The 25504-nt window shown below is 41.0% G+C and overlaps 1 protein-coding gene across 1 annotated transcript in view; it reads left to right on the forward strand.

Annotated features, from left to right (window-relative positions):
* Positions 1–25504, forward strand: part of CDH13 (cadherin 13) — a 1052304-nt gene that overhangs the window by 201335 nt on the left and 825465 nt on the right. The window contains exon 2 of the mRNA XM_024125020.3: positions 20907–21018. Coding sequence (XP_023980788.1) covers positions 20907–21018 — 112 coding nt within the window. The remainder of the gene's footprint in view (positions 1–20906; positions 21019–25504) is intronic.

A 25504-nucleotide genomic window follows, 5' to 3' on the forward strand; every position in this document is an offset into this window, starting at 1 on the left:
ATCTAGCTTGAGTTGAAAATATCCTAAGGACTGACTCATGAAATTTCAGGTAATTGAACTTCTGGACTCAAATAGACACGAGGAAAAAAATATATACCATCCTTCTCAAACTTTTCAGCTCAGCTGTTTTCTTTCTTTTCAGTTCAAAACCTGATGAATGTTTGCTTGATGGGAAGAAGAAACTGGCTCATCCACACCTAAATTTAATGCAGTAATAATAATGAGGGAGGGGGACTTACTATATTTGTATCTAGATATGCCTTTTTTGTTTGTTTTTAGTGAGAAGCAGGTTGAAGATTCTTCCTGCTTGTTGTAGAGATCAGACAGGAGGGGGGTCATTTGTCATTGCAATGAAGCTGAGGGAGGGGATGTCCTCGGTCTTTGGAAACCAGCAATAAGCCACTTTTTTTTTTTTTTTTTTTTTTTTGCGGTACGCTGGCCTCTCACTGTTGTGGCCTCTCCTGCTGCGGAGCACAGGCTCCGGACGCGCAGGCCCAGCGGCCATGGCTCACGGGCCCAGCCGCTCTGCGGCATGTGGGATCCTCCCAGACCAGGGCACGAACCCATGTCCCCTGAATCGGCAGGCGGACTCTCAACCACTCCGCCACCAGGGAAGCCCAAGCCACTTTTATTGCCCTAAAATGTTGTTGCCTTTGAACACGCGGGCTAAGAGGAAGGGTCTGATGCTCTGAAAAAATATGAACTTGAGTAATGGGCCAGGCTGACTCAGCTCCCCAGAATACAGAAGACAGTAAATATGGAAGCAGTTCCAAGAGGAGAATACTGTAGACTCTTTTAAGCTGGTTTTAGTTTCACTGCAACACAGATGACTTCTCTGCAACACATTCAAGGGAGACCCTTTTCCTAGGAATATTAGTGGATGAAAAATGGAAGCTCAGGTGCTCAGGGAGGTCAAGAAGAAAGAGACCTGCGTGTAAGAAAAATCTATATAAGACACAAATGCAAACCAAAACTCACTTTTAAATTTAATTTAGGACAACTAAGAGCACAACCAGGATAACGAAAGGCAGATGTTATTTGTTGCCGGGGACAAATAAAGAGAGGCACGGATGGTGGTCATCTGGAGATGAAATTCTGCCCATCAGGGCGATATCCTCATCATGTGTGGAGTGTCCTTCTGTTTGACTCCAATCAAACCCACATACTTAGTGAAAATCTGTGATATTTAAATGTTAGCAATTAATCCATGAACTAAAGGCCATCTAACAGATATAGTCATATGTGGCCTGCTGGCCAGCATAATTTGCACCCTCTCTGTTAGAGCCTGTTTGTCCTTGGAACAAAGTCTGTAGCTGATGTCTGAGTATCTAGGGAGACACTAGTGTGGCTGCCTTGTGTGTGTTCTGAACATTAGTATGGTACTATAGACAAACTTTCAAGGTCATATTGATTATCCCCAGCTTAGCAAAGCAGCAGCTACCTAATTATGTCAGAAGGCAGGATTATCTCTGATCATTTGAGCTAGGACTCTGGATAAGACATCAAAAACAATATTTAAATAACACAAGGTCAGGGATCAAGGATTCATTGCATTTTCTCTTACTGTAAAACCAAATTATGGTGAGCCATTTTGCTCCATTAGTGAGGGTTTTCCAGGCTGTTTTGATGTGTAATGTAACCCCATCCTGGATTATAAAACGTCACCCTGGGAAGGAGGGAAGCTCTACTTGGTGTCATGGTGGGTCATGCTCATAAAGGCCCTGCAAAAGTCCAGGCAAAGTCTTGGCCCAGATGACCCAGGATTAGGAACTGGCACACCCAGTGCTGGGCTGGAGCTGCTCAGCTCACAGGAGCCAACTGTGCACACATCTCTTCCCCACTGTGCATCTAGTGACTTCATGTTGGTAGCTTGAAATTGGCCATAATGGGAGTATTTACACCATGGAAACTGGCAAATGTTACAAATCAAGCCACTTCTTTCTTGGAGAGCTGGTCGTTAAACACTTGCCAGGATTATTCTGGGTACTCCTCACTGCTGGAAGGTCTCCCTCTATTTTTTTCTCCCTTGAAATCTGAGACCACATTGTGTTCCACTTAGACATTATATTATTATCTTACTTGCTATTCTGGAAATATAAAGCAGAAAAAAGTTGCTTCTTAAATTATTTTCTAGTTTCTATCTTCTCAAGAATTCTTGCCTTTTAAAAATAAAATTGTGGGGCTTCCCTGGTGGCACAGTGGTTAAGAATCCACCTGCCAATTCAGGGAACATGGGTTCGAGCCCTAGTCCGGGAAGATCCCACATGCCGTGGAGCAACTAAGCCCGTGCACCACGGCTGCTGAGCCTGCGCTCTAAAGCCTGTAAGCCACAACTACTGAGCCCACATGCCACAACTCCTGAAGCCTGCGCACCTAGAGCCTGTGCTTCGCAACAAGAGAAGCCACTGCAATGAGAAGCCCGTGCACTGCAACGAAGAGTAGCCCCCGCTCGCCGCAACTAGAGATAGCCTGCATGCAGCAACGAAGACCCAGCACAGCCAAAAATAAATAAATTAAATAAATAAATTTATTAAAAATATAAAAATAAAGTTGTTTTCAAAGACTTTAGGGATTTTTTCATCATCGGGAATTTTTTCATGTCTCCATCTTGAGACATCTGAGTCTTTATGAGTAATTCTAGTAGCAGCACTGAAGAGGGAATTCAAGGATTACCATCATTCCTAGTCCTCCCCACTGTGCATCTTCTTCTTTTTAAAAGGTAAGGGTATACAGGCACAGTCAACCAAATTGATATCTAGGACAGTGGTTTCTCTAGTGACCTTATTCACACCCCCAACATTGAGTTTTGTCCTTTTTTCGAGTTTTTCTACTAGATTACTTACTCCATTCTTATACTTTTAATTGTGTTTTAAAAGTAGGTATTTACATATCAGTCCTTCCAATTGTGCTCTGTGTTCCTAAACAGTAGGGGCCTTATCTTACTAATGTTTGTCTCTTTTGGCACTGACACATGATAGGCAGTCAATAAATGTTACTTACATCAATGAATGAGTCCTTCAGAACATGATTAATTGGCATGTAAAGAGCATTCATTTTAATTCCTTCTGATTCAGGCAAATAAAAATTTGGAGAAATTTTTCTCTTAACTGTACATTAATTAGGCAGTTAGATTTTAAAGAAAGATGCATACTACACTCTATGCTGAGGAAGGATATGAGGTGTTCTACTTAACACAATCAATTCTTGACCTTACCACCCGTTTTTGCTGGGTTTATTTCTTTTCTTCTGGAACTTTTCAAAGCAAGAAACTCTAGCAGTAAAAAACCAATTTAACAAGATAGACATTTAGTTCAATAGAAGAATTTTCCTGGTGTGAAAAAATAAATTACAAAAAGGACTTTGCCCCTGAAAGATAATTAATAAAAACCTTCCGGTATGATGACAAATCTGACATCTTGTCTAATGTCTGGCAGAGAAGAAAGTGTTGAGAGTTGCACAGTTAGAATAAAATGTTCCACTTCACAGCAAGGCCAGGCAGGATCTGATAATTATTTCTAAGCAAGAAAAGGTCATAGTTAGTTGTTAAATTGACACATCAGGCCTGGATATGTAACTATTGACCATCAGTAAGGTATCCATTTAGATTTTCCTGATTTCACAGGCAAATATTGCCAGGAATGTGGGGAGTTGTGGAACGACAACCTCTTGGACATTTTTGCTTTTCTTTTCAGCTTTATTGAGGTATAATTGATAAACAAAATTATAAGCTATTTAAAGAATACGTCATGGTGACCTGACACACATATATTGTACATTGAGAAGGATTCCCCCATCTAGTTAGTTAATACATCCATCGTCTCACATGTCTATCCCTTCCTTTTTTTTTTTTTTTTTTTTTTTGTGAAAACATCTGAGTTCCAGCCTCAGAGCAAACCTCAACCATTCAACACAATACTATCAACCACAGTCACCTCAGACCTTATTCATCTTATATCTGAAAGTTTGTATCCTTTTACCAATCTCTATTTTCCCCACACTCAGGCCTCTCACAACTACTTTTCTACTCTCTGATTCTATGAGTTTGACTTTTATTTTTTTTTTAGATTCCAGATATATGGGATACCATGCAGTATTTGTCTTCCTCTGTCTGGCTTATTTCACTTAGCATAATGCCCTCAAGTTCCATCCATGCTGTCAAAAATGGCAGGATTGCCTTCTTTGTTTCTCATGACAGAATAATAGCCATAAATAAATATATAAATATTTATATAATTGTATTATATATACACCTTTCCTTCCCTTATATAAGTTTTTCATGGGTGGTAGTAGGCTGAAAATTGTCCCCTGGTCCTCAGGTTCTAATTCCCAGAACATGTGACTGTTACCTGGATTACCCAGGTGACCCTGATGTAATCACAACCATCCTTATAAAAGGGATATGGGAGGAGTCAGTTAGAAACAGAAGGCAATATGATGATGGAAAAAGAGAGACAAATAGATTAGAAGATGCTATGCTCCCAGCTCTGAAGATGGAGAAAGGAGGCCTTGAGCTAAAGGATGTAGATGGCGTATCAGAGTTAGAGACAGAAAGGAAACAGGAGCCTGCTGGAGGGACACAGCCTGTAGACCCATCTTGGGCTTCTGATACCCAGAACTGTAAGGTAATAAAATATGTTTAAGCCGCTAAGATTGTAGTAATTTGTTACAGCGGCAATATGTAACTAATACCTGGGGCTTGTCTTATGGTGTGTTCCCTTGAGAGCGTAAGACAAAGGACTAGATACAGGTAGTTTCCTTTGGCAGGTGACCGAAGAAGCAGGAGTGAGGGGCAGGAGGGGGATGCAGGGGAGGAGGGAGAGAGCCAATGTAACAAGGTATCGTCGATGTCACTGCTGTGGACAACGAGGGCTCGACCCACTGGGACCTCTCGGTGGCACTCAAATGTCTCTCAGAGGACTAGGTCTGGAAGAAGGCAGGTTGGGGCATTTAACCAGCTGCCACTTTCCAGCATCAAGGCCAACATTGAAGTCTGTGCTGGGAGCCTTAGCTCCTCTGAATTTCCCAACTCTGCTCAGTCTCACTGTAACCTGTAGTGTAGGAGCGAGTCCCAGAGAAGAAAGTGAAAAGGTTGAAGATACTCTGCAGGGCAAGTCTGAGCTCCTGGGGAACTGTAGTGACTGAGATTAGAGGTTGGCCAAGGTGATGGATTCAGGCCCTGATCTTCTGTTGAGCTGAATCCTCAAATCCCAGACCTATTCCTTTAGTAAGCCTCCTATAAGTAAGTCCTTAGAAGTCCTATAAGTAAGTACTCCTTTAATAAGACTCCATAAAATTAGGGTTTTTATATGCAGACCAAACAAGTCTTCCAGTCCTGGCACACAGTAGGTATTTCATATTTGCTCAGCTGAATTTCCTGGGGCTGCTAAGGCTCACCCAAGATTACCTCACCTAAGGACTCCTTTATGGACTTAGGGGATGCAGGTCTTAACTGACGTTTGGCGGCACTAATTTAATTACCAAAATTTCATAGACACAAACACCATCAATTCTAGGGCAGGTACAGCCTCTAGTTTCTACTAAGAGCCAACAAACCAAGTCTTCCTAATTTTTCATTAACTAAAATTTTTATAAAACACTATTTTTCTTTAAAAATGTTCCACTGTCTAGTTGATTAATCCTGGAATCTTAAGAGTGAAAAATTAATTCTATTGTGACAAAAATGGTGACTTCATTGAGTGAATAAGTTTTGGCTCTGTTTTAGCCTGTTTAGCCAGACTCAAGGAGGACATGTCTGGTCAATTCAATCCTATTTTAGAAAACAAAACACTTTCAAATAATCTTGAAAACAACCCAGAGCTTGTTATCCCTCGGAAATTGCTCTCTGTTTCTTCAACTGGCATGCCTTAGTGTTTGCATTTACCTGATCCCTGCATGGAAGTTTCTTTCTTGTACTTTGCCACTTGAAAAATATCAGTCATCTTTCCAATGTGGCCTAATCTGTGACATGGTCCCATTTCCCATTCTAATCCAAAGAGTGTGTTGTTCTCTATTCTGTATTTTCATAACACTTAATACCTATTCCTCTGTATTAATGCAAATAATAACAACAATAGGTAGCATGTAGCACCTATTATGAGCCTGTTCCTATCCTAAACCTTTTGATTTATGTTAACTTATTAAATCTCACAATCAATGAGAATAGACACAATTAATGGCTGTATCGTACAAAGGAGGAAACTAAAACACAGAGACGTTAAGTAACTTGCCCAGGGCCACACAGCAACTACTTGGTAAAACTGGGATCTGAACCCAGGTAGGCTAGTTCAAGAATCTTTGCTTTGAACTGCTTCCTAATTCCCAATAGAATGTTCTATATTATATTATATTATATTTTATATTATATGCCTGTGTGTCTGCCTTTCCTTCTAGATAATGAGTTTATCAAGGGCTTTGTTTATTTCTTGATCTCTGGCATCTAGCCCAGGGCCTGGCAGATAATAGAAACTTTACATTTTGATTACGGGAGTTAACGAAAAAAAATGAACCCAACCACTCTGTCATAACAGCAGATCAAAACACCCACCCCGTCATTTCAAAGGAACAATTGCTAAGACAAAAGAAAAGAGACTATGCCTATTTATGCTCAGGAATGGAGCATAGAGGCATTATTTCTACATCTTGACTTTCTGATGGCCTTGTCCAAGGGTTCCAAAGTCATGTCTCTTTTTTTTTATTCAATTTTATTTATTTTTTTTTATATAGGAGATTCTTATTAGTTACCTGTTTTATACATATTAGTGTCTTTATGTCAATCCCAATCTCCCAATTCATCCTGCCACCACCCCTGCAACACCCTCCCTGCTTTCCCCACTTGGTGTCCATACGTTTGTTCCCTACATCTGTGTCTCTGTTTCTGCCTTGCAAACCAGTTCATCTGTACCATTTTTCTAGATTCCACATATATGCGTTAATATACAGTATATTTTTTTCTCTTTCTGACTTGCTTCACTATGTATGACAGTCTCTAGGCCCATCAGCATCTCTACAAATGACCCAATTTCGTTCCTTTTTATGGCTGAGTAATATTCCATTGTATATATGTACCACATCTTCTTTATCCATTCGTCTGTCAGTGGGCACTTACGTTGATTCCATGACCTGGCTATTGTAAATAGTGCTGCAATGAACATTGGGGTGCATGTATCTTTTTGAATTATGGTTTTCTCAAGGTATATGCCCAGTAGTAGGATTGCTGGGTCGTATGGTAGTTCTATTTTTAGTTTTTTAAGGAACCTCCATACTGTTCTCCGTAGTGGCTGTATGAATTTACATTCCCACCAACAGTGCAAGAGGGTTCCCTTTTCTCCACACCCTCTCCAGCATTTGCTGTTTGTAGATTTTCTGATGATGCCCATTCTAACCAGCGTGAGGTGGTACCTCATTGTAGTTTAGATCTGCATTTCTCTAATAATTAGTGATGTTGCGCAGCTTTTCATGTGCCCCTTGTCCATCTGTATGTCTTCATTGGAGAAATGTCCGTTTAGGCCTTCTGCCCATTTTTGGATTGGGTTGTTTGTTTTTTTAATATTGAGCTGCATGAGCTATTTATATATTTTGGAAACTAATCCTTTGTCCATTGATTCGTTTGCAAATATTTTCTCCCATTCGGAGGGTTGTCTTTTTTTCGTCTTGTTTATAGTTTCCTTTGCTGTGCGAAAGCTTTTACGTTTCATTAGGTCCCATTTGTTTGTTTTTATTTCCATTTCTCTAGCAGGTGGGTCAAAAGAGATCTTGCTGTGATTTATGTCAAAGAATGTCCTTCCTATGTTTTCCTCTAAGAGTTTTATAGTGTCCAGTCTTACATTTATGTCTTTAATCCATTTTGAATTTATTTTTGTGTATGGTGTTAGGAAGTGTTCTAATTTCATTCTTTATATGTAGCTGTCCAGTTTTCCCAGCACCACTTATTGAAGAGGCTGTCTTTTCTGCATTGTATATCCCTGCCTCCTTTGTCATAGATTAGTTGACCATATGCACAATGTTGATTCTTCCAATCCAAGAACATGGTATATTTCTCCACCTATTTGTATCATCTTTAATTTCTTTCATCAGTGTCTTATAGTTTTCTGCATACAAGTCTTTTGTCTCCTTAGGTAGGTTTATTCCTAGATATTTTATTCTTTTTGTTGCAATGGTAAATGGGAGTGTTTCCTTCATTTCTCTTTTGGATTTTTTGTCAGTAGTGTGTAGGAATGCAAGAGATTTCTGTACATTAATTTTGTATCCTTCTACTTTACCAAATTCATTGATTAGCTCTAGTAGTTGGCTAGAACTTCCAAAACTATGTTGAATAAGAGTGGTGAGAGTGGGCAACCTTGTTTTGTTCCTGATCTTAGTGGAAATGGTTTCAGTTTTTCACCATTGAGAACGATGTTGGCTGTGGCTTTGTCATATATGGCCTTTATTATGTTGAGGTAAGTTCCCTCTATGCCTATTTTTTGGAGGGTTTTTATCGTACATCGGTGTTGAATTTTGTCGAAAGCTTTTTCTGTATCTTTTGAGATTATCATATGGTTTTTATCCTTAAAGTTGTTAATATGGTGTATCACATTGATTGATTTCCATACATTGAAGAATCCTTGCATTCCTGGGATAAACCCCACTTGATCTTGGTGTATGATCCTTTAATGTGCTGTTGGATTCTGTTCACTAGTATTTTGTTGAGGATTAAATGGGTGTTGAATTTTGTCAAAAGCTTTCTCTGCATCTATTGAGATGATCATATGGTTTTTCTCCTTCAGTTTGTTGCTATGGTGTATCACGTTGTTTGATTTGTGTATATTGAAGAATCCTTGCATTCCCAGAATACACCTCACTTGATCATGGTGTATGATCCTTTTAATGTGCTGTTGGATTCTGTTTGCTAGTATTTTGTTGAGGATTTTTGCATCTATGTTCATCAGTGATATTGGCCTGTAGTTTTCTTTCTTTGTGACGTCTTTGTCTGGTTTTGGTATCAGGGTGATGGTGGCCTCATAGAATGAGTTTGGGAGTGTTCCTCCCTCTGCTATCTTTTGGAAGAGTTTGAGAAGGATAGGTGTTAGCTCTTCTCTAAATGTTTGATAGAATTCGCCTGTGAAGCCATCTGGTCCTGGGCTTTTGTTTGTTGGAAGATTTTTAATCACAGTTTCAATTTCAGTGCTTGTGATTGGTCTGTTCATATTTTCTATTTCTTCCTGGTTCAGTCTCGGCAGCTTGTGCATTTCTAAGAATTTGTCCATTTCTTCCAGGTTGTCCATTTTATTGGCATATAGTTGCTTGTAGTAATCTCTCATAATCATTTGTGTTTCTGCAGTGTCAGTTGTCACTTCACCTTTTTCATTTCTAATTCTATTGATTTGAGTCTTCTCCCTTTTTTTTCCTTGATGAGTCTGGCTAATGGTTTATCAGTTTTCTTTATCTTCTCAGAGAACCAGCTTTTAGCTTCATTGATCTTTGCTATCCTTTCTTTTATTTCTTTTTCATTTATTTCTGATGTGATCTTTATGATTTCTTTCCTTCTGCTAACTTTGGGTTTTTTTTGATTCTTCTTTCTCTAATTGCTTTAGGTGTGAGGTTAGGTTGTTTATTTGAGATTTTTCTTGTTTCTTGAGGTAGGATTGTTTTGTTAAAAATACCTAGAAACAAATGACAATGAAAACACAAAGACCCAGAACCTATGGGATGCAGCAAAAGATCATATGGTTTTTTTTTCTTCAGTTTGTTAAAATGGGGTATCACATTGATTGATTTGCATATATTGAAGAATCCTTGCATCCCTGGAATAAATCCCACTTGATCATGATGTATGATCCCTTTAATGTGCTGTTGGATGCTGTTTGCTAGTAGTTTGTTGAGGATTCTTACATCTATATTCATCAGTGACATTGGTCTGTAATTTTCTTTTTTTTGTAGTATCGTCTGATTTCTGTATCAGGGTGATGGTGGCCTTGTGGAATGAGTTTGGGAGTGTTCTTTTCTCTGCAATTTATTGGAAGAGGTTGAGAAGGATGGGTGTTAGCTCTTCTCTAAACGTTTGATAGAATTCACCTGTGAAGCTATCTGGTCCTGGACTTTTGTTTATTGGAAGATTTTTAATCACAGTTTCAATTTCATTACTTGTAATTGGTCTGTTCATATTTTCTATTTCTTCTTGGTTAGTCTTAGAAGGTTATACCTTTCTAAGAATTTGTCCATTTCTTCCAGGTTGTCCATTTTATTGACATAGAATTGCTTATAATAGTCTCTTATGGTGCTTTGTATTTCTGCAGTGTCTGTCGTAGCTTCTTGTTTTTCATTGCTAATTTTATTGAGTCCTCTCCCTCTTTTTCTTGATGAGTCTGGCTAAAGTTTTGTCAATTTTGTTGATCTTATCAGAGAACCAGCTTTCAGTTTTATTGATCTTTGCTATCATTTCCTTAATTTCTATTTCATTTATTTCTGCTCTGATCTTTATGACTTCTTTCCTTCTACTAACTTTGGGTTTTGTTTGTCCTTCTTTCTCTCGTTCTTTTAGATGTAAGGTTAGATTGTTTGTTTTAATTTTTCTTGTTTCTTGAGGTAGGATTGTATTGCTACAAACTTCCCTCTTAGGACTGCTTTTGCTGCATCCCACAGATTTTAGATCATTGTGTTTTCATTGTCTTTTGTCTGTACGTAATTTTTGATTTCCTCTTTGATTTTTTCAGGGAACTCTTGGTTATTTAGGAACATATTGTTTAGCCTCCATGTGTTTGTGTTTTTTACTTTTTTTTCCCTGTAATTTATTTCTAATCACATAGCGTTGTGGTCAGAAAAGATGCTTGATATGATTTCAATTTTCCTAAATTTACCAAGGCTTGATTTGTGACCCAAGATGTGATCTATCCTGGAGAATGTTCCATGTGCACTTGCGAAGAAAGTGTAATCTGCTGTTTTTGGATGGAATGTCCTATAAATATCAGTTAAATCTATCTGGTTTATTGTGTCATTTAAAGCTTCTCTTTCCTTATTAATTTTCTGTCTGGATGGTCTGTCCATTGGTGTAAGTGAGATGTTAAAGTCCCCCACTATTATTGTGTTACTGTCGATTTCCTCTTTTATAGCTGTTAGCATTTGCCTTATGTTTTGAGGTGCTCCTATGTTGGGTGCATATATATTTATAACTGTTTTATCTTCTTCTTGGATTGATCCCTTGATCATTATGTAGTGTCCATTCTTGTCCCTTGTAACATTCTTCATTTTAAAGTCTATTTCATTTGATATGAGTATTCCTATGCCAGCTTTCTTGTGATTTCCATTTGCATGGAATATCTTTTTCCATCTCCTCATTTTCAGGCTGTATGTGTCCCTAGGTCTGAAGTGGGTCTCTTGTAGACTGCATATATACAGGTCTTGTTTTTGTATCCATTCAATCAGTCTGAGTCTTTTGGTTGGAGCATTTAATCCATTTACATTCAAGGTGATTATCAATATATATGTTCCTATGACCATTTTCTTAATTGTTTTGGGTTTGTTTTTGTAGGTCCTTATCTTCTCTTGTGTTTCGCACTTAGAGAAGTTTCTTTAGCATTTGTTGTAGAGCTGGTTTGGTGGTGCTGAATTCTCTTAGCTTCTGCTTGTCTGTAAAGCTTTTGATTTCTCCATCGAATCTGAATGAGATCCTTGCCGAGTAGAGTAATTTTGGTTGTAGGGTCTTCCCTTTCATCACTTTAAATATATCGTGCCACTCCCTTCTGGCTTGTAGAGTTTCTGCTGAGAAATCAGCTGTTAACCTTATGGGAGTTCCCTTGTATGTTATTTGTCATTTTTCCCTTGTTGCTTTTATTTTTATTTTTTTTATTTATTTATTTTTTTTGTGGTATGCGGGGCTCCCTCTGCTGCGGCCTCTCCCATTGCGGAGCACAGGCTCCGGAGCGCAGGCTCAGTGACCATGGCTCACGGGCCCAGCAGCTCCGCGGCATGTGGGATCCTCCCAGACCGGGGCGCGAACCCGGTTCCCCTGCATCGGCAGGCGGACGCGCAACCGCTGCGCCACCAGGGAAGCCCTCCCTTGTTGCTTTTAATAATTTTTTTTTGTCTTTAATTTTTTCAGTTTGATTACTGTGTGTCTCAGCGTGTTTCTCCTTGGGTTTATCCTGCATGGGACTTTCTGCGCTTCCTTGACTGGGGAGACTATTTCGTTTCCCATTAGGGAAGTTTTCAACTATAATCTCTTCAAATATTTTCTCGGGTCCTTTCTCTCTCTCTTCTCCTTCTGGGACCCCTGTAATGTGAATGTTGGTGCATTTAATGTTGTCCCAAAGGTATCTTAGGCTGTCTTCATTTCTTTTCATTCTTTTTCTTTATTCTGTTCTGCAGCAGTGAATTCCACCATTCTGTCTTCCAGGTCACACTATCATTATTCTGAATATTTTTTCCGGAACGTTGCCTATCTCCACTTCATTTAGTTTTTTTTCTGGGGTTTTATCTTGTTCCTTCATCTGGTACATAGTCCTCTGCCTTTTCATTTTGTCTATCTTTCTGTGAATGTGGTTTTCGTCCCACAGGCTGCGGGATTGTAGTTCTTCTTGCTTCTGCTGTCTGTCCTCTGGTGTATGAGGCTATCTAAGAGGCTGTGCAAGCTTCCTGATGGGAGGGACTGGTGGTGGGTAGAGCTCGGTGTTGCTCTGTTGGGCAGAGCTCAGTAAAACTTTAATCTGCTTGTCTGCTGATGGGTGGGGCTGAGTTCCCTCCCTGTTGGTTGTTTGGCCTGAGGCGACCCTGCACTGGAGCCTACAGGCTCTTTGGTGGGGCTAATGGTGGACTTAAGGAGGGCTCAAGCCAAGGAGTACTTCCCAGAATTTCTGCTGCCAGTGTCCTTGTCCTCACCGTGAGCCACAGCCACTCCCTGCCTCTGCATGAGACCCTTCACCACTAGCAGGCAGGTCTGGTTCCGTCTCCTATGGGGTCACTGCTTCTTCCCCTGGGTCCCGACGTGCACACTACTTTGTGTGTGCCCTCCTAGAGTGGAGTTTCTGTTTCCCCCAGTCATGTTGAAGTCCTGCAAGCAAATCCCACTAGCCTTCGAAGTCTGATTCCCTGGGAATTCCTCCTCCCGTTGCCGGACCCCCAGGTTGGGAAGCCTGACATGGGGCTTAGAACCTTCACTCCAGTGGGTGGACTTCTGTGGTATAATTATTTTCCAGTTTGTGAGTCACCCACCCAGCAGTTATGGGATTTGATTTTACTGTGATTGCACCCCTCCTACTGTCTCATTATGGCTTCTCCTTTGTCTTTCGATGTGGGGTATCTTTTTTGGTGAGTTCCATTGTCTTCCTGTCAATGATTGTTCAGCAGTTAGTTGTGATTCTGATGCTTTCGCAAGAGGGAGTGAGAGCACGTCCTTCTACTCCGCCATCTTGAACCAATCTCATGACTCTTTTTTCACCTTCCCTCTTTTCCTCCCTCTCTCAGTTTCCCTCCACTCCACCTTCCTCTTTCCCTCCTCTGTTTCTCCCTCTCCATTGGTTTGCTCAAATTATATCTTGAAAAATCAAGTAAAGGGAACAAATATTTTCTGAGTGTCTACTGTGGGGCCAACACTATGGTAATGTTATGAGTGTCCTGTGGCTGCTCTAGCAACTTACCCCATGCTTAGCAATGTAAAACAGCACCATGGATTATCTTACAGTTTTGAAGGTCAGAAGTCTCATTGAGCAAAATCAAGGTGTCAGCAGGGCTGTATTCCTTCTGGAGGTTCCAGGGGAAAATCCTTTTTTTGGTGCCTTTTCCAGCTTCTTGCAGTCTCTTGCATTCCTTGGCTGGTGGCCCCTTTCTCTGCCTTCAAGGCCAGCAATGGCAGGTTGAGTCCTTCTCACATGACATCACTATGACCTGGCTTTCGATGTCACATCTCTTTCTCTAAGTCTTCAGTGCTTTCTTCCATTTGCAAGGATCCTTGTGATTACATGGGGTCCATCTAATCTAGGATAATCACTCTATTTTAAGGTCAGGTGATTTTCAACCTTAATTCCCCTTTTCATGTAGTGTGACATTTTCACAGGTCCCAGGGATTAGACTGAGGGCATCTGTTGGGGAGCATTATTCTGTCTACCATATAGCCTTTCTTTTTACATTATCTCATTAAAGTCCCCCAGCAACTGTATGCATAGGTGGTGTTATGCTCAATTAAAGAAAACACAGAGGCTGTTCAAGTTTAAGTAATTTGCCAAAAGTCAGAGAAATGGCCACATAGTCAGAATTCAGGCTCAGATTAGTTTTGGCTTCTTGTCCCATGCTTTTCCAGTTATATGCAGCTTCCCTTTTAATAATTTGAGGAAAAGATACTATCATTGAATTAGAATTAAGGTCTAGGATGTTGGTGTCAAACTGTGTATGAAGGCAACAACAGGACCCTTTATCTCCCCAAGAATTACAAAATCATTTCTAAGTGTCGTGCATTAATTGCCAAGAAGGTGGCAGGTGTTCTGTGTCCGGAGGCTGTAAAACACCAGACTCAGGGAGCGTGGATGACATGAACTGACACTCACAGTGAACACGTCAGTATGCGCGCATGCAGGTGTGTGTGTGTGTACGTGTGTGTGTCTTTGAAGTGCTTCTTTTCTCTGTGCTTTCCCTGTAGGCAGTGTGCCTTTATAAACCCTTCCAGGACTCGGGGTTTTTGGTCCCTGGCAGGATAAAGAATCAATCAGATACATTGCTGTAACATTTTTATATCCTGCAAATCAGAGATAGCAGCCTTTCTTCTCCACCAGTCTAAGCCCCTCCAAACTGATTCCACTGGACTGACTTTGACAAGAGTAAACCGGAGGTGTTTTGTGGCAAGGATAAAGTAACTGTCCATCTACCCTAACAGCAAAAAGTGAGTGAGTCAGTGAAAGGAAAACAACAAGGGGCCAGGAAACACTAGCGAGTTCATTTGGAAAATACCATTTTGAAGCTGAGTTAAGAGAGGATGAGATCTGAGCTTGTTCACAGCCTGCTGAGATAATTATTTGTGGCAGTAACTTTCTCTCTTTTTATTTATGGCTGCTTCGAATACAGTTGTGTTAAGCTTTTCTTCAGTTCTTCTATTTCTCTCTGGCCTCTAGAACAGTCTGCGATGCTGTGGTATAGAAGACCCTCTGCCCTTATGCTTTCCAGGTTTAGTGCATAGTCAGCCAAGTGTAGCAAACAGCCCCAGATCTCAGGGACCGCAGGCTGCACATGGAGTTTCCTTGCTGACCATCTCTCCCGGGTGCTTGTCCTCTAAGCGGTGACTGATTTCTCGGATCGTTCTGTTGGATGACTCCACCACCTTGGAAGTCCTATTCCATTTTCCTAGATGGGTAAAAGAGGGCACTTCAGGGGCCAGGACTAGTGGTGAAAATCCTTTCACCCTCCTTTTGCTGCCAGTGCTTAGTCACATGACCAAAAATACTGCAATAGAGCCAGGAGCACATAGCTGTGGGTACTATCATGAGAAGTAACTAGAGACTGATAACAAGGAGAGTTCTTTGCTTGAAAAGCTTATTTCCAAAGTCTAAAGCAGGGGTTGCACACTCAAATCCCTAGAGGGCCAGACAAGGCTGTAACTAAGTTGAGTGACGGGGAGCAGTAACGTAGGGAGTCGTGCAGGCAAGGATAGCTCAGAGAGGTGTGCTCGATAGAACATGATAATTTAACTTTTATGACAGACTGCTGTGGCTGAACCAACCGCATCTGCTGGCCTGATCCATCCCTTATGCTGCCTGTTGGCAACCTGCAGTCTGGGGCAGAAAAAATCATTTTTCTGGAAGCAAACTCCAAAGTTGGCTATGCCCTTGAATCAGCACCTGTGAGGATAAACATAAACTCTTTCTTTTTAAAAGAGAAGGCTCTGAACAGCAGCACGGAAATGGAAGCTAAAAAGAGAAACAGGTATGAAGAGTGTGTTGTCAGAATTTGCCATCCATACGTAAGCTTAGGGCAGGGGCTCGTACATAGAGGACAGAGCCCTGATCTGTCATTTTATTCTTTTTTTTTAAAATATTTATTTATTTATTTGGCTGCACTGGGTCCTAGTTGCGGCACGCAGGATCTTTGTTGCAGCACACGGGGTCTTTGTTGCGGCATGTGGGGCCTTTATTGCGGCGTGCGAGATCCTTAGCTATGGTATGCAGGATCCAGTTTCCTGACCAGGGATCAAACCCGGGCCCCCTGCACTGGGAGCGTGGAATCTCAACCACTGGACCACCAGGGAAATCCCTGAGCTGTCATTTTAAAGGATGCTCAGTGTCTGCAAAAGCAGCACAAGTCAGTCCACAATTGGCCCTGATGTGCTTACTGTGCAGCTGACCCCAAGGTGCAAATTCTCTCCTTATCTTTTACCTGAGTCAGATCCCTGCTGTTTCCCTCTGATATTTCTGAGCGTAGTCTATCCACTGAACAATTTTACAGTAGCAACAAAAGTAATATTTTGATGATATTTGTCAATGTCTACCCTGGGAATATGAGTGAATCCTGTATATTGATTTAAACATAGTACATAGAAATAATAATAGTAAAAATAATAATATCAAACATTTATTGAGCAATTATTATGTGTCCAGTACCGTGCAAGACTCTTTACAATAGTTAACTCACTTAATCCTCATGACAACATATAAGACTCTATCTGAGGAAACTGAGATACAGAGGGTTACATCTAGTAAATGGCAGCTGGTAAACTGGGATTCATACAGAACCAATGTGGCTCTGTCCTGTGCTTATAGTCTCTCTGAACATGAATCTGCCTTCATAAGCAGGCTGATTGTAATTTTCACATAATAGAAATCCTTTGGTGATCATAAAACTTGATCATTGCTGAGCTTTCAAAGGTGTATTGGTTGCCGATTGTTTATGAAGTGCAAACTAATGCATAAATGAACAAAAGAACCATATAGGAAGACCATTACTGCCATGGCATTAAAGATGCATTTCGAATGTTGCTCATAGCATATATTCTGGAAATGTTAAAGAGAGTTTGGGGAAAATCATGTCCAGGTATCATGTTTATAGGAGTGACATGTGATGATATTGGAGAAGGGGCTGCCTGATTCTGGAGTCATGTCTGAGTGCTCATCTTAGACCAGTGAGGGATGCCTCTGCATATCCCACCACCAAACTCAGTGCTATTGAATTTGAAGCCATGGTAAGCTCATAGCTGAATACTACTTGAAATCTGCTACAAAAATCAAGGGGTAACAGCAGTAACTCGAACGCTCTACCACTAGTGCTCAGCCAGACATTCAGCTTTTGGGGAGCCCTAAATTAGTCTGGATTCTTTTTTAAATGCAGTTTTGTTTGTCGTTTCAGAGATCTGTTGCATGAAATCCAGAGAGGCATAAATTCACGTGAAAGCAAAGTGTGTGTTGGTTAAAGAGACCACTCTATATTCCTCTCCATTTATCCAGCTAATTCTGACCCATCTTTGAGATCAAAGCAGAAATGCCCCTTCAGTGGGTTTGCTTTCCTTGATTCCTCTAGATGAAGTTCGACTCCCAGCTTTTACATGCTCCTGAAGAGAGCCGTGATTTCCTTTCAAGTTAAATTTGAATTTTAGTTAATCGATTAATTAAATTATGATTTGTTAATGCCTCTCACCTTTTATAGTCCATAATAACAGTTAACACTCTTGACTGCTTATCCTGTGCAGCACTCTTCTAATTGCTTTATATGTATTATTCCATTGAACCCACATCGACACTCTCAATGCACATCTTGTTTTCCATATTTCTCTACATGAGAAAACGGAGACCAGAGTGGCTAGGGAAAAAAATGCCAAATAGCACAGTCAGTAAAGGGCAGAGCCAAGAATGAACGAAGTCAAACAACTCTGGAATTTATGCTTTTAATGACTGTGTTGTAGGGCTTCTCCATAAGCTCCAGGACAACACCTAGCAAAGTGCTCACTGAATCCCAGGAGTTTAATAAATGTTTGGGAATAAGTGAATGAATAGACACAGGGAGGAGAGAGTGAATGAATTATTTGACTAGTTCTTACCTCGCTAAGTCACACTTGCCCAGGAGAGTGCTGTGTGTTCATATTACAAAGTCTTTAACCTGAACTTTGCCTGGTGGATGAAGTGACCCAAGAATTTGCAAAAAAACCCACAAACCTTGAGTCTCTGGGAGTTCTCCCACCACTCTCACCCACCCTGAGCATCTGCAGTTGGAAACGGTTTATTTTTCCTTTATGATTCCAGAGGAATCCTAAGTAGAACCTGCCAAGAGGCCAGGACAGAGACTAAGCCACAGATTGATAAGCACCAGGAATTCCACTCACCTGTACTCTCAGTCAATCTTGGATTCTTAGCTCAGGATCCCTGGAGAAATGTCGTCTCCCTTAGTTCCTCAGGAATGATTGGTTTACTGGTCTGGGATTTGAGGGAAGAATTAGCTGATTATAAGGTTAACGCATAATTGTAGGCATAAGGTGCCTGGAGGCGACCCTCGACCACTTGATGTTTAACTGTATTAACGTTGGCCAGTGATAGATTTTCTGCTTGCATAATTGCCAGCAAATGATTCTGAGTTCTGAATCTGCATTTTCTGTGTGCACCACTTGGGGTGTCAGCGTTATGATTGCCTTAGACGTGATCTACCCAGAGCCTGCTGTCAAGGCAAGGGAAAGCTTTACACACAGAAGTGCTCAGATAGGCGACTATGGCATCCTTCCCCGCTTCGATTTTAGAAGGATGATGTCTGTCAGGGTGATGACTCTCCTATTTCAGTTCCTCTGATGTTTCTCAGGCCGGCCACATGGTGAACCTTGGGAGATTGATTCTTGCTCTTGTTCCTTGGGTTCGGTGCATTTCAGAGGGCTGGTATTCAGAGAGAAGCCCTGGTTCCACAGCTTCCAACCTTTTGTACACTCCTTTGAGATCACCGGTGGGGATGATAATGAGTTTTCTTCAACAGCCTGTGCGCAGTGGTAAACAGTTTGCATTCTGGCATGGCTGAGTCACTTTGCTGTGCACCTGAAACTATCACAACATTCATCAGCTAGACTCAAATACAAAATAAAAAGTTTTTTTTAAAAAAGAGTTTGCATTCTGGTATCAAAGTTTAGTTTCCCAATAAGCAGACACTGAGTCAAAGATTTGAGTTCAAATAGTTTTGTTTGGAGGGTGACGTCAGAAAAATACCAACAGGGGATGAGTAAATGAGCCAAAGAAGAGAAGGCAGCTAATGGACGGTGAGTTATCAAGCCAGATACCACCGTGGACAACTGTTGCTTAAGTCCAAGTGGGAGACAGAACACTTGCCTCTGCGTTATCTGACCTGAGGGCTGGGGTATTCACACAGCAGTTTTCATCAGTTATGGTGATGGTCTTGGGGGTGTGAATTTCCAAACACTGCCTGCTGGCACCATACTCAGATAAAGCAGCCTCCCACAGGTTTCAGAGAAATGTCCCAGGCAAAAAAATACAAAGTGCCGCGTGAAGGGTGTAGGCGGAGCTCTGTCAAGATCAGAGAACACTTAAACCTGGATTCAGATCCTGGCTCCACCCATTCTAACTGTGTGATTCGGGGCAAGATTGTTAGCCTCTCTAGAATGTCAGGCCCCTTGTCAGTAAAATGTGTCTTATAACATGCTAAGTACATCACAGCGCTGTTGTGGAGATTGAAGGAGATATTGCATACAACAAACTTAGGACAGTGCTTGCCATATAGCGAAGGCTGAAAAATATTAGCAATCATTGTATTGTAAGTATTATGGAGCGTCTTCTCTGTGCCAGTGTATGTGGTAGGTGCTCGGTATAAAAGGTGGGGAAAAAGAGGTACTCTCTAACCTCACACTGCTTACAGTCTTTGCCTACTAGGCCTATGACTATTTCTTACCTTACTTCATTACCCCTTGTCCAAGAGTGTTTTAACATAACTTTTTATTTTATTTTATTTTTTTTGTGGTTTGCGGGGCTTCCTCTGCTGTGGCCTCTCCCGTTGCAAAGCACAGGCTCCGGACGCGCAGGCCCAGCGGCCACGGCTCACGGGCCCAGCCGCTCCGTGGCACGTGGGATCCTCCCGGACCGGGGCGCGAACCCGGTTCCCCTCCATCGGCAGGCGGACGCGCAACCACTGCGCCACCAGGGAAGCCCTAACATAACTTTTATGTTCCAAAACATATAACCTAAATTTTTAACTTCTGGATGAAGTGCCCCAAGGATTTGCAAAGACAAAGCTGAGCCTTCAGAAGCAATTGTAAAATTTAAATTTCCTGGTAACCAAACGTACTAAAGTCAAAAGAAAGGGGTAAAATTTATTTTAATAGTGGATCTATTTAGTCCAATCTGTAAAATAGCATTTCGACATGTAATCCTATAAAAATTGTTAATTATATATTTTACTTTATTTTTCTTTGCAGTATTTAGTCTTCAAAATCCAACATGTATTTTTCTACTGACAGTTTCAGCCCAGCTACATTTCAAGTGCTCAGTAGTCATCTGTGGCTCATGACCACCATATTGGACTGTGAAGGTCTACGGGGCCCTGGATTCTTGTTAGAAGTAACTCCCAATGGAATAGTTCCGTTTTCCTCCTCTTTGTCGATGACAGTGTTCCTTTGCATCTATGAAAGTGAAGTTGGTTTTAGCTCAGGCATCGTATGAAATTGACAGTTTCTGTAATGAAATTTCACACGTGGAAACCATGGTGAGATTCTGAGCAGGTGTAAAAATCTGAGGAAGTTATTTCTTTAACTACAACTTAATGGAAACTGCGGCAGCTGTTCCCATTTGCGTGTTTTCCAAATCTCCTTTCCAAAACGAATGGTTGGCAGCCACAAGAGAGGTATCAACTTACCTCTTAATTTGGGAAATGAAATTAAAACCTCAGCTCGTTTCTTAAAGTCACAGATTTGGTAAAAGTTAGCAGGGCAAACGTATAAGCCGCTGTTAAAATATTGATGGCTTCGTTTTTCTCAGGCGCTGCTGCTAACATCTGCAGAAGATTTGGACTGCGCTCCTGGATTTCAGCAGAAATTGCTCCGTATCAATCAGCCAGCTGAATTCATCGAGGACCAGGCGATTCTAAACTGTAAGCAATGTCACTTGACGATGCTTTTGGCCTATTCACCGATGTCCTAGAATGTGACTCAGGATACGGTATTCCCTAAACTAAGTATTTTCTGATCGTTTTTCTTCTGTCACTGCTTGACCCAGGGTGGAAGGTCTTGAATTAGGGCTTTGTCAGCTTAGAGGTGAATAGAGTGGTGTGTGTCTCTTTTTAGTATTTTATCCCCGATAAGCATCTCCTGACTGCTCCCAGGAAAGGGGACCACCAAGCCTCCAATGTATGAAATCCATTTCCTCTGGGCAGATCCTGAGAACAGACCACTGCCTTCCTATGGATTGCTGTTCTACCTCATACATAGCATTGGATCAAAATAATGGTGAGAGCAGGATGTTAGCTTCTGGGAATTTTTAGGCATAGGAATTTAAACTCTTATTCTTAATGCTAATAAGCTAGTTTTCTGAAAGATTTGAAACCTCTACTGGCTATTCTAAACTCAAATCCCCCCAAATCCAATTAATTTCCTCAAAATATGCTCTGCTCAGATCTGTGGTTATAATCTCTTCCTATTTTTCATGCCAGTGTTATATTGTTTTATCTTTATGAGGGCATGGAGTGCATTGCTAAATGCATAACAAGCTTAGTTTTAGCACAATGAATTTAAAATCGATGGTAGACAAATAAGCTTTTAATTGTAGGCTCTTGAGCACCATTCTTTAACATTTGGGAATGAAGGATATAAAAACAATGGTTTAATTTGGTCAGATGCTCTATGGTCCTTTAGGGAAGATAACTGTACGTTTGCCCTTATGGTCCCAGGTTTGCCTTTCAGGATAACCACATTCCTTCATTTCTGTGCTATGTGGCCGGCTTGTTTAAAGAAAAGGGGGAAAAGAAAACTCATCCTGTTTGATTGGGTTGTTCTGTGAGGCTGGAGCCCATTTTAAGAGTTGAAAGGAACACAATAATGAAGATACAATGTTGAGCATCAAGGGAGCCCTCCAAGGTGAAGCCCATGCACATCTTGATGCAATTACACCTATGAAATCATTTCAGTAATTAGAGTCTATAATGACAAGGTGCAGGACTGGCACAATAAGTGAATTCCAGTATGTGATTTCATGTTAATTTGATCCCTGAGTGTGACTCCTGGGTCAGGCCATCACGAACTCTCATTTGTCTTTTGATTCTTCTATTTATCAGAATCACTACATTTTAAACTGAACTTGGTTTAAGATACCATTTTTCTGGCTCTCATCTCCTCTCGTCTGTGTCATCTCCTCTTCTCTTCTCCTTCTCTCTTTTTCTCTCTTTTTCTCCAAGCAGTTCCCAAATGGCATCTATATTAACGTGTGGAAATGTGAAGCCACCCTGAGTATGGAAATTATTAATAGAGTTGGTATGCAAAGCAGGCCCATAAATGTGATTGCTTCTGCAATCTTCATGACACCAAACAGCTTTTAATTCACCTCTGAGAAGCTGGAAACCATCATACTTTGGGGGACCTTTTTCATTTAAACTAGACCATCCTGTACATTCCAATATCACAGTTTTGTGTGTGTCTGTGTAGTTGTTTTTTTTTTTAATCCCCTAAGTAATTTAGTGGGTTATGGCTGTTGTTTCTGTGTAAGCTAGTAAATGCTAAATGGAACTGGGTTGATTATCAATGACAGCACGTTCAGGAAAAGTCAGTGATATAGGGATTGAGGATATTTAAAAATTTATATGTGAATTTATATGTGAATTGTTGGATCAGCAAAATCTGATTAGCCCCCTTCTCAGTGAAACTGTGGGTCCATGTATATTACTAGGGAAAAAAATACAAAGAGCAGATTTGGTTTGATACTTTTCAGTTCATCTCAAAGCAGTGAACATAGGTTGTCATGAGTATAACCCTGAGAATAAGGTTAATTGTGCCTAAATGAAGAAGAAAGTTTTCACAGACTTGAGAATGTCTATTGAATACTGTTTGGGAAATCTGGATTTCCAGAAGCAGTAGCAATGTATTTTGCTCTATTCCACGTGGAAGAAGAAATAAAAAGCACAGAATTTTGAACGGACTTTTCCCCCTAACCAAGTAACATTTTAAGTCTCACTCCCTCCCTCCCTCCCCTCTCATTCTCAGTTTCTTTCATGCATTTCTTTATGGTCCAACACAAGACCTTTCTATCTCTGAAAGATGTGATTAGCCAAGAAACCAATGAGTGGTGTGACCTCTCAGAATGAAGGCCATATTGTCACAAGGCTAACATCTGGATGAAAACTGGAAGGAATCAAGCAGAACCAGAATGTTTAAAAATACGTAGATATTTGGGGCCACTACGAAGATCCAGAAGATGGTTAGGGATAGTTCAGTGATGTGTAAACTATAAGCTGATGATCTAGGTAATAACAGAGGCTAAAAGAAACCAGGTTAGTAACATTACCTTGGACTCCTCCTATGGCACTTACACTTTCCATTTTTCCTTCATCTTTGCAATATTTAAGAGATTTGGCTTCCAATCATTGTGAATTTTTCTTTTGCAGAAAGTGTAAAGTACAGCATAATCAATCGATTTATGTCTACACTTTTCACCATTTTATAAACTTGTCTGAAAATGTTGTCTCTGCCCTACAGACGTAGTATATCTGCTCATACCCCAGACTTATATTCAACCAATTCTGTGTTAGCTTTTAGCATGCGTTACAGGGAATGTTTATTCTGTCCATGGCTTCCTGCTCTTTTTGTTCAGACGGTGATATTTCCTTTTATCCTTTTTCATCTTTCCCCTCAATTCTCAATGACTTATCTTTTTCTGCTTTAACTGTTACTAACGGTCACCTCCACTCCTTTTATTTCCCTAATATTTTATTCACTGTTCACTCTGATACATCTTTCCCTCAGTTGTTCTAAAGCCTTTTATTTTCTTCACATCCAAATAACTCTTTATTCTACTCTCCTTTCCACTAACTAGACTTGCTTTCGTCTTTAAAGGGCCATTTTCAACAAGCTTCTAGGATCAAAACATGGCATCCCACTATTTCTTCTAATGTGACCAGGGGAGCTTTATCACTGTAGCTTTCACAGCATGATGCAAAACCCCCAAATCAAGATAACTTGGACAAAAGTTTCCTGGCTTCATCTCAGTCTTAAAAGGTGAGCTGGGAGGATGTGTTTATTGTCATTTTCAATGAGAATCACAAGAAGAAAGGGGAAGACAGTTTAGAAGGCAGAAGCTCAGAGAGGAGATATTCACTCAAGGCCTTTGGACTCCAGGAGGAACTTGTGAGGGGTCGGTTGCAGGAGGTCCCTAGAGGTTTCCAGCACCCCGAATTCTCTTAAATTGGTTGATGGGGTTGCTTCTCCTGCAACGGGAAAATCATGCAGTTCTGGTAGCCGCTATCCTGATACCACAATATTTGGATAGTGACCCTATTTACAGCCTCCCAGCTGACACAGGCTCCAGAAGAATATCTGGCCTGGAAAACTGACCAGCCACCCATCTGATATGGAAAAAGACCAAGTGATAAGCCCCTGACTATCTTGTGTCCTGAAAAATTATAGAACAGAATATTCTGCCCTGCCATATCAGCTCAGACAGACCTTCCTGGCATCATAGAGGGATCTGTGATCATCTCGTTCCCTAAGGGAAACCGTACTCATGATCCTCCAGCCTCTATAGGGAGAGATGCCTCCAACTTCCAGTGTCCAGAAAGGACATCTTATTGGCCACCCAGCCACTATCAGGTCAGTGCTTTTCATCCCCCTTCATCCTTCATGGATCACTCTTCTTGGACTATACACACACAAACACAGATACACAGAGAGAAATTGCCACACCTGAGTTCACCTAAAATACAACCCGTGTAATTACACTTTTAATAAAGAAGCCTCATTAGTCAAAATAGGCTTGTTATGAAACAACCCCAGTGACCTAACACTATAAGAGTTGATTTCTCATTCAGGTCATGTGGATGCAGGTTTCCTGCTTTCCTGGGTAGCTCTCCTTCAAGTAGCTGCCCTCCTTGCAGGAACTCGAGGACCCAAGCTATTTCCAGCTTGGTCCTGCCATCTTGGGCCTTTGAGTCACTCTTAAGTCACCAAGCTGGAGAATAGGGTGGTGAGAAAAAGGGTGGGGAAGGCACCACAGATGTTTAACCACTTGAGCTCAAAAGGGACATGTATCATTTCTGCTTACACTCTTAGCCAGACCTAGTCACATAGCCAAGCTAACTGCAAAAGAAGCTGAGCAATGTAGAGGAACACGAGTATTGGTGTAAGTTCACCATCTCTACACAGATCCTAACAAAGCAAAGTGACCCCAGTCAAAAAGAGACGCCCAAAAGAGACAGAACCGGACCACAAAGGAGGCAACTGTCTCTGAGTAACTTGGCCCTACATGGGGATAAGGATGAAGTTGGTCATTCAAGCAGGACAGCAAGGTCATGTGCCTGTGACTACATCCTGCTTTTCTTGTCTGGGGATGCTTCCCACTGAGCAGAATCAGCTTCTTCTCTGCCCCTCTTGCAA

The sequence above is a fragment of the Physeter macrocephalus genome, chromosome 17 (assembly GCF_002837175.3).
Source record: "Physeter macrocephalus isolate SW-GA chromosome 17, ASM283717v5, whole genome shotgun sequence".
Taxonomy (NCBI): domain Eukaryota; kingdom Metazoa; phylum Chordata; class Mammalia; order Artiodactyla; family Physeteridae; genus Physeter; species Physeter macrocephalus.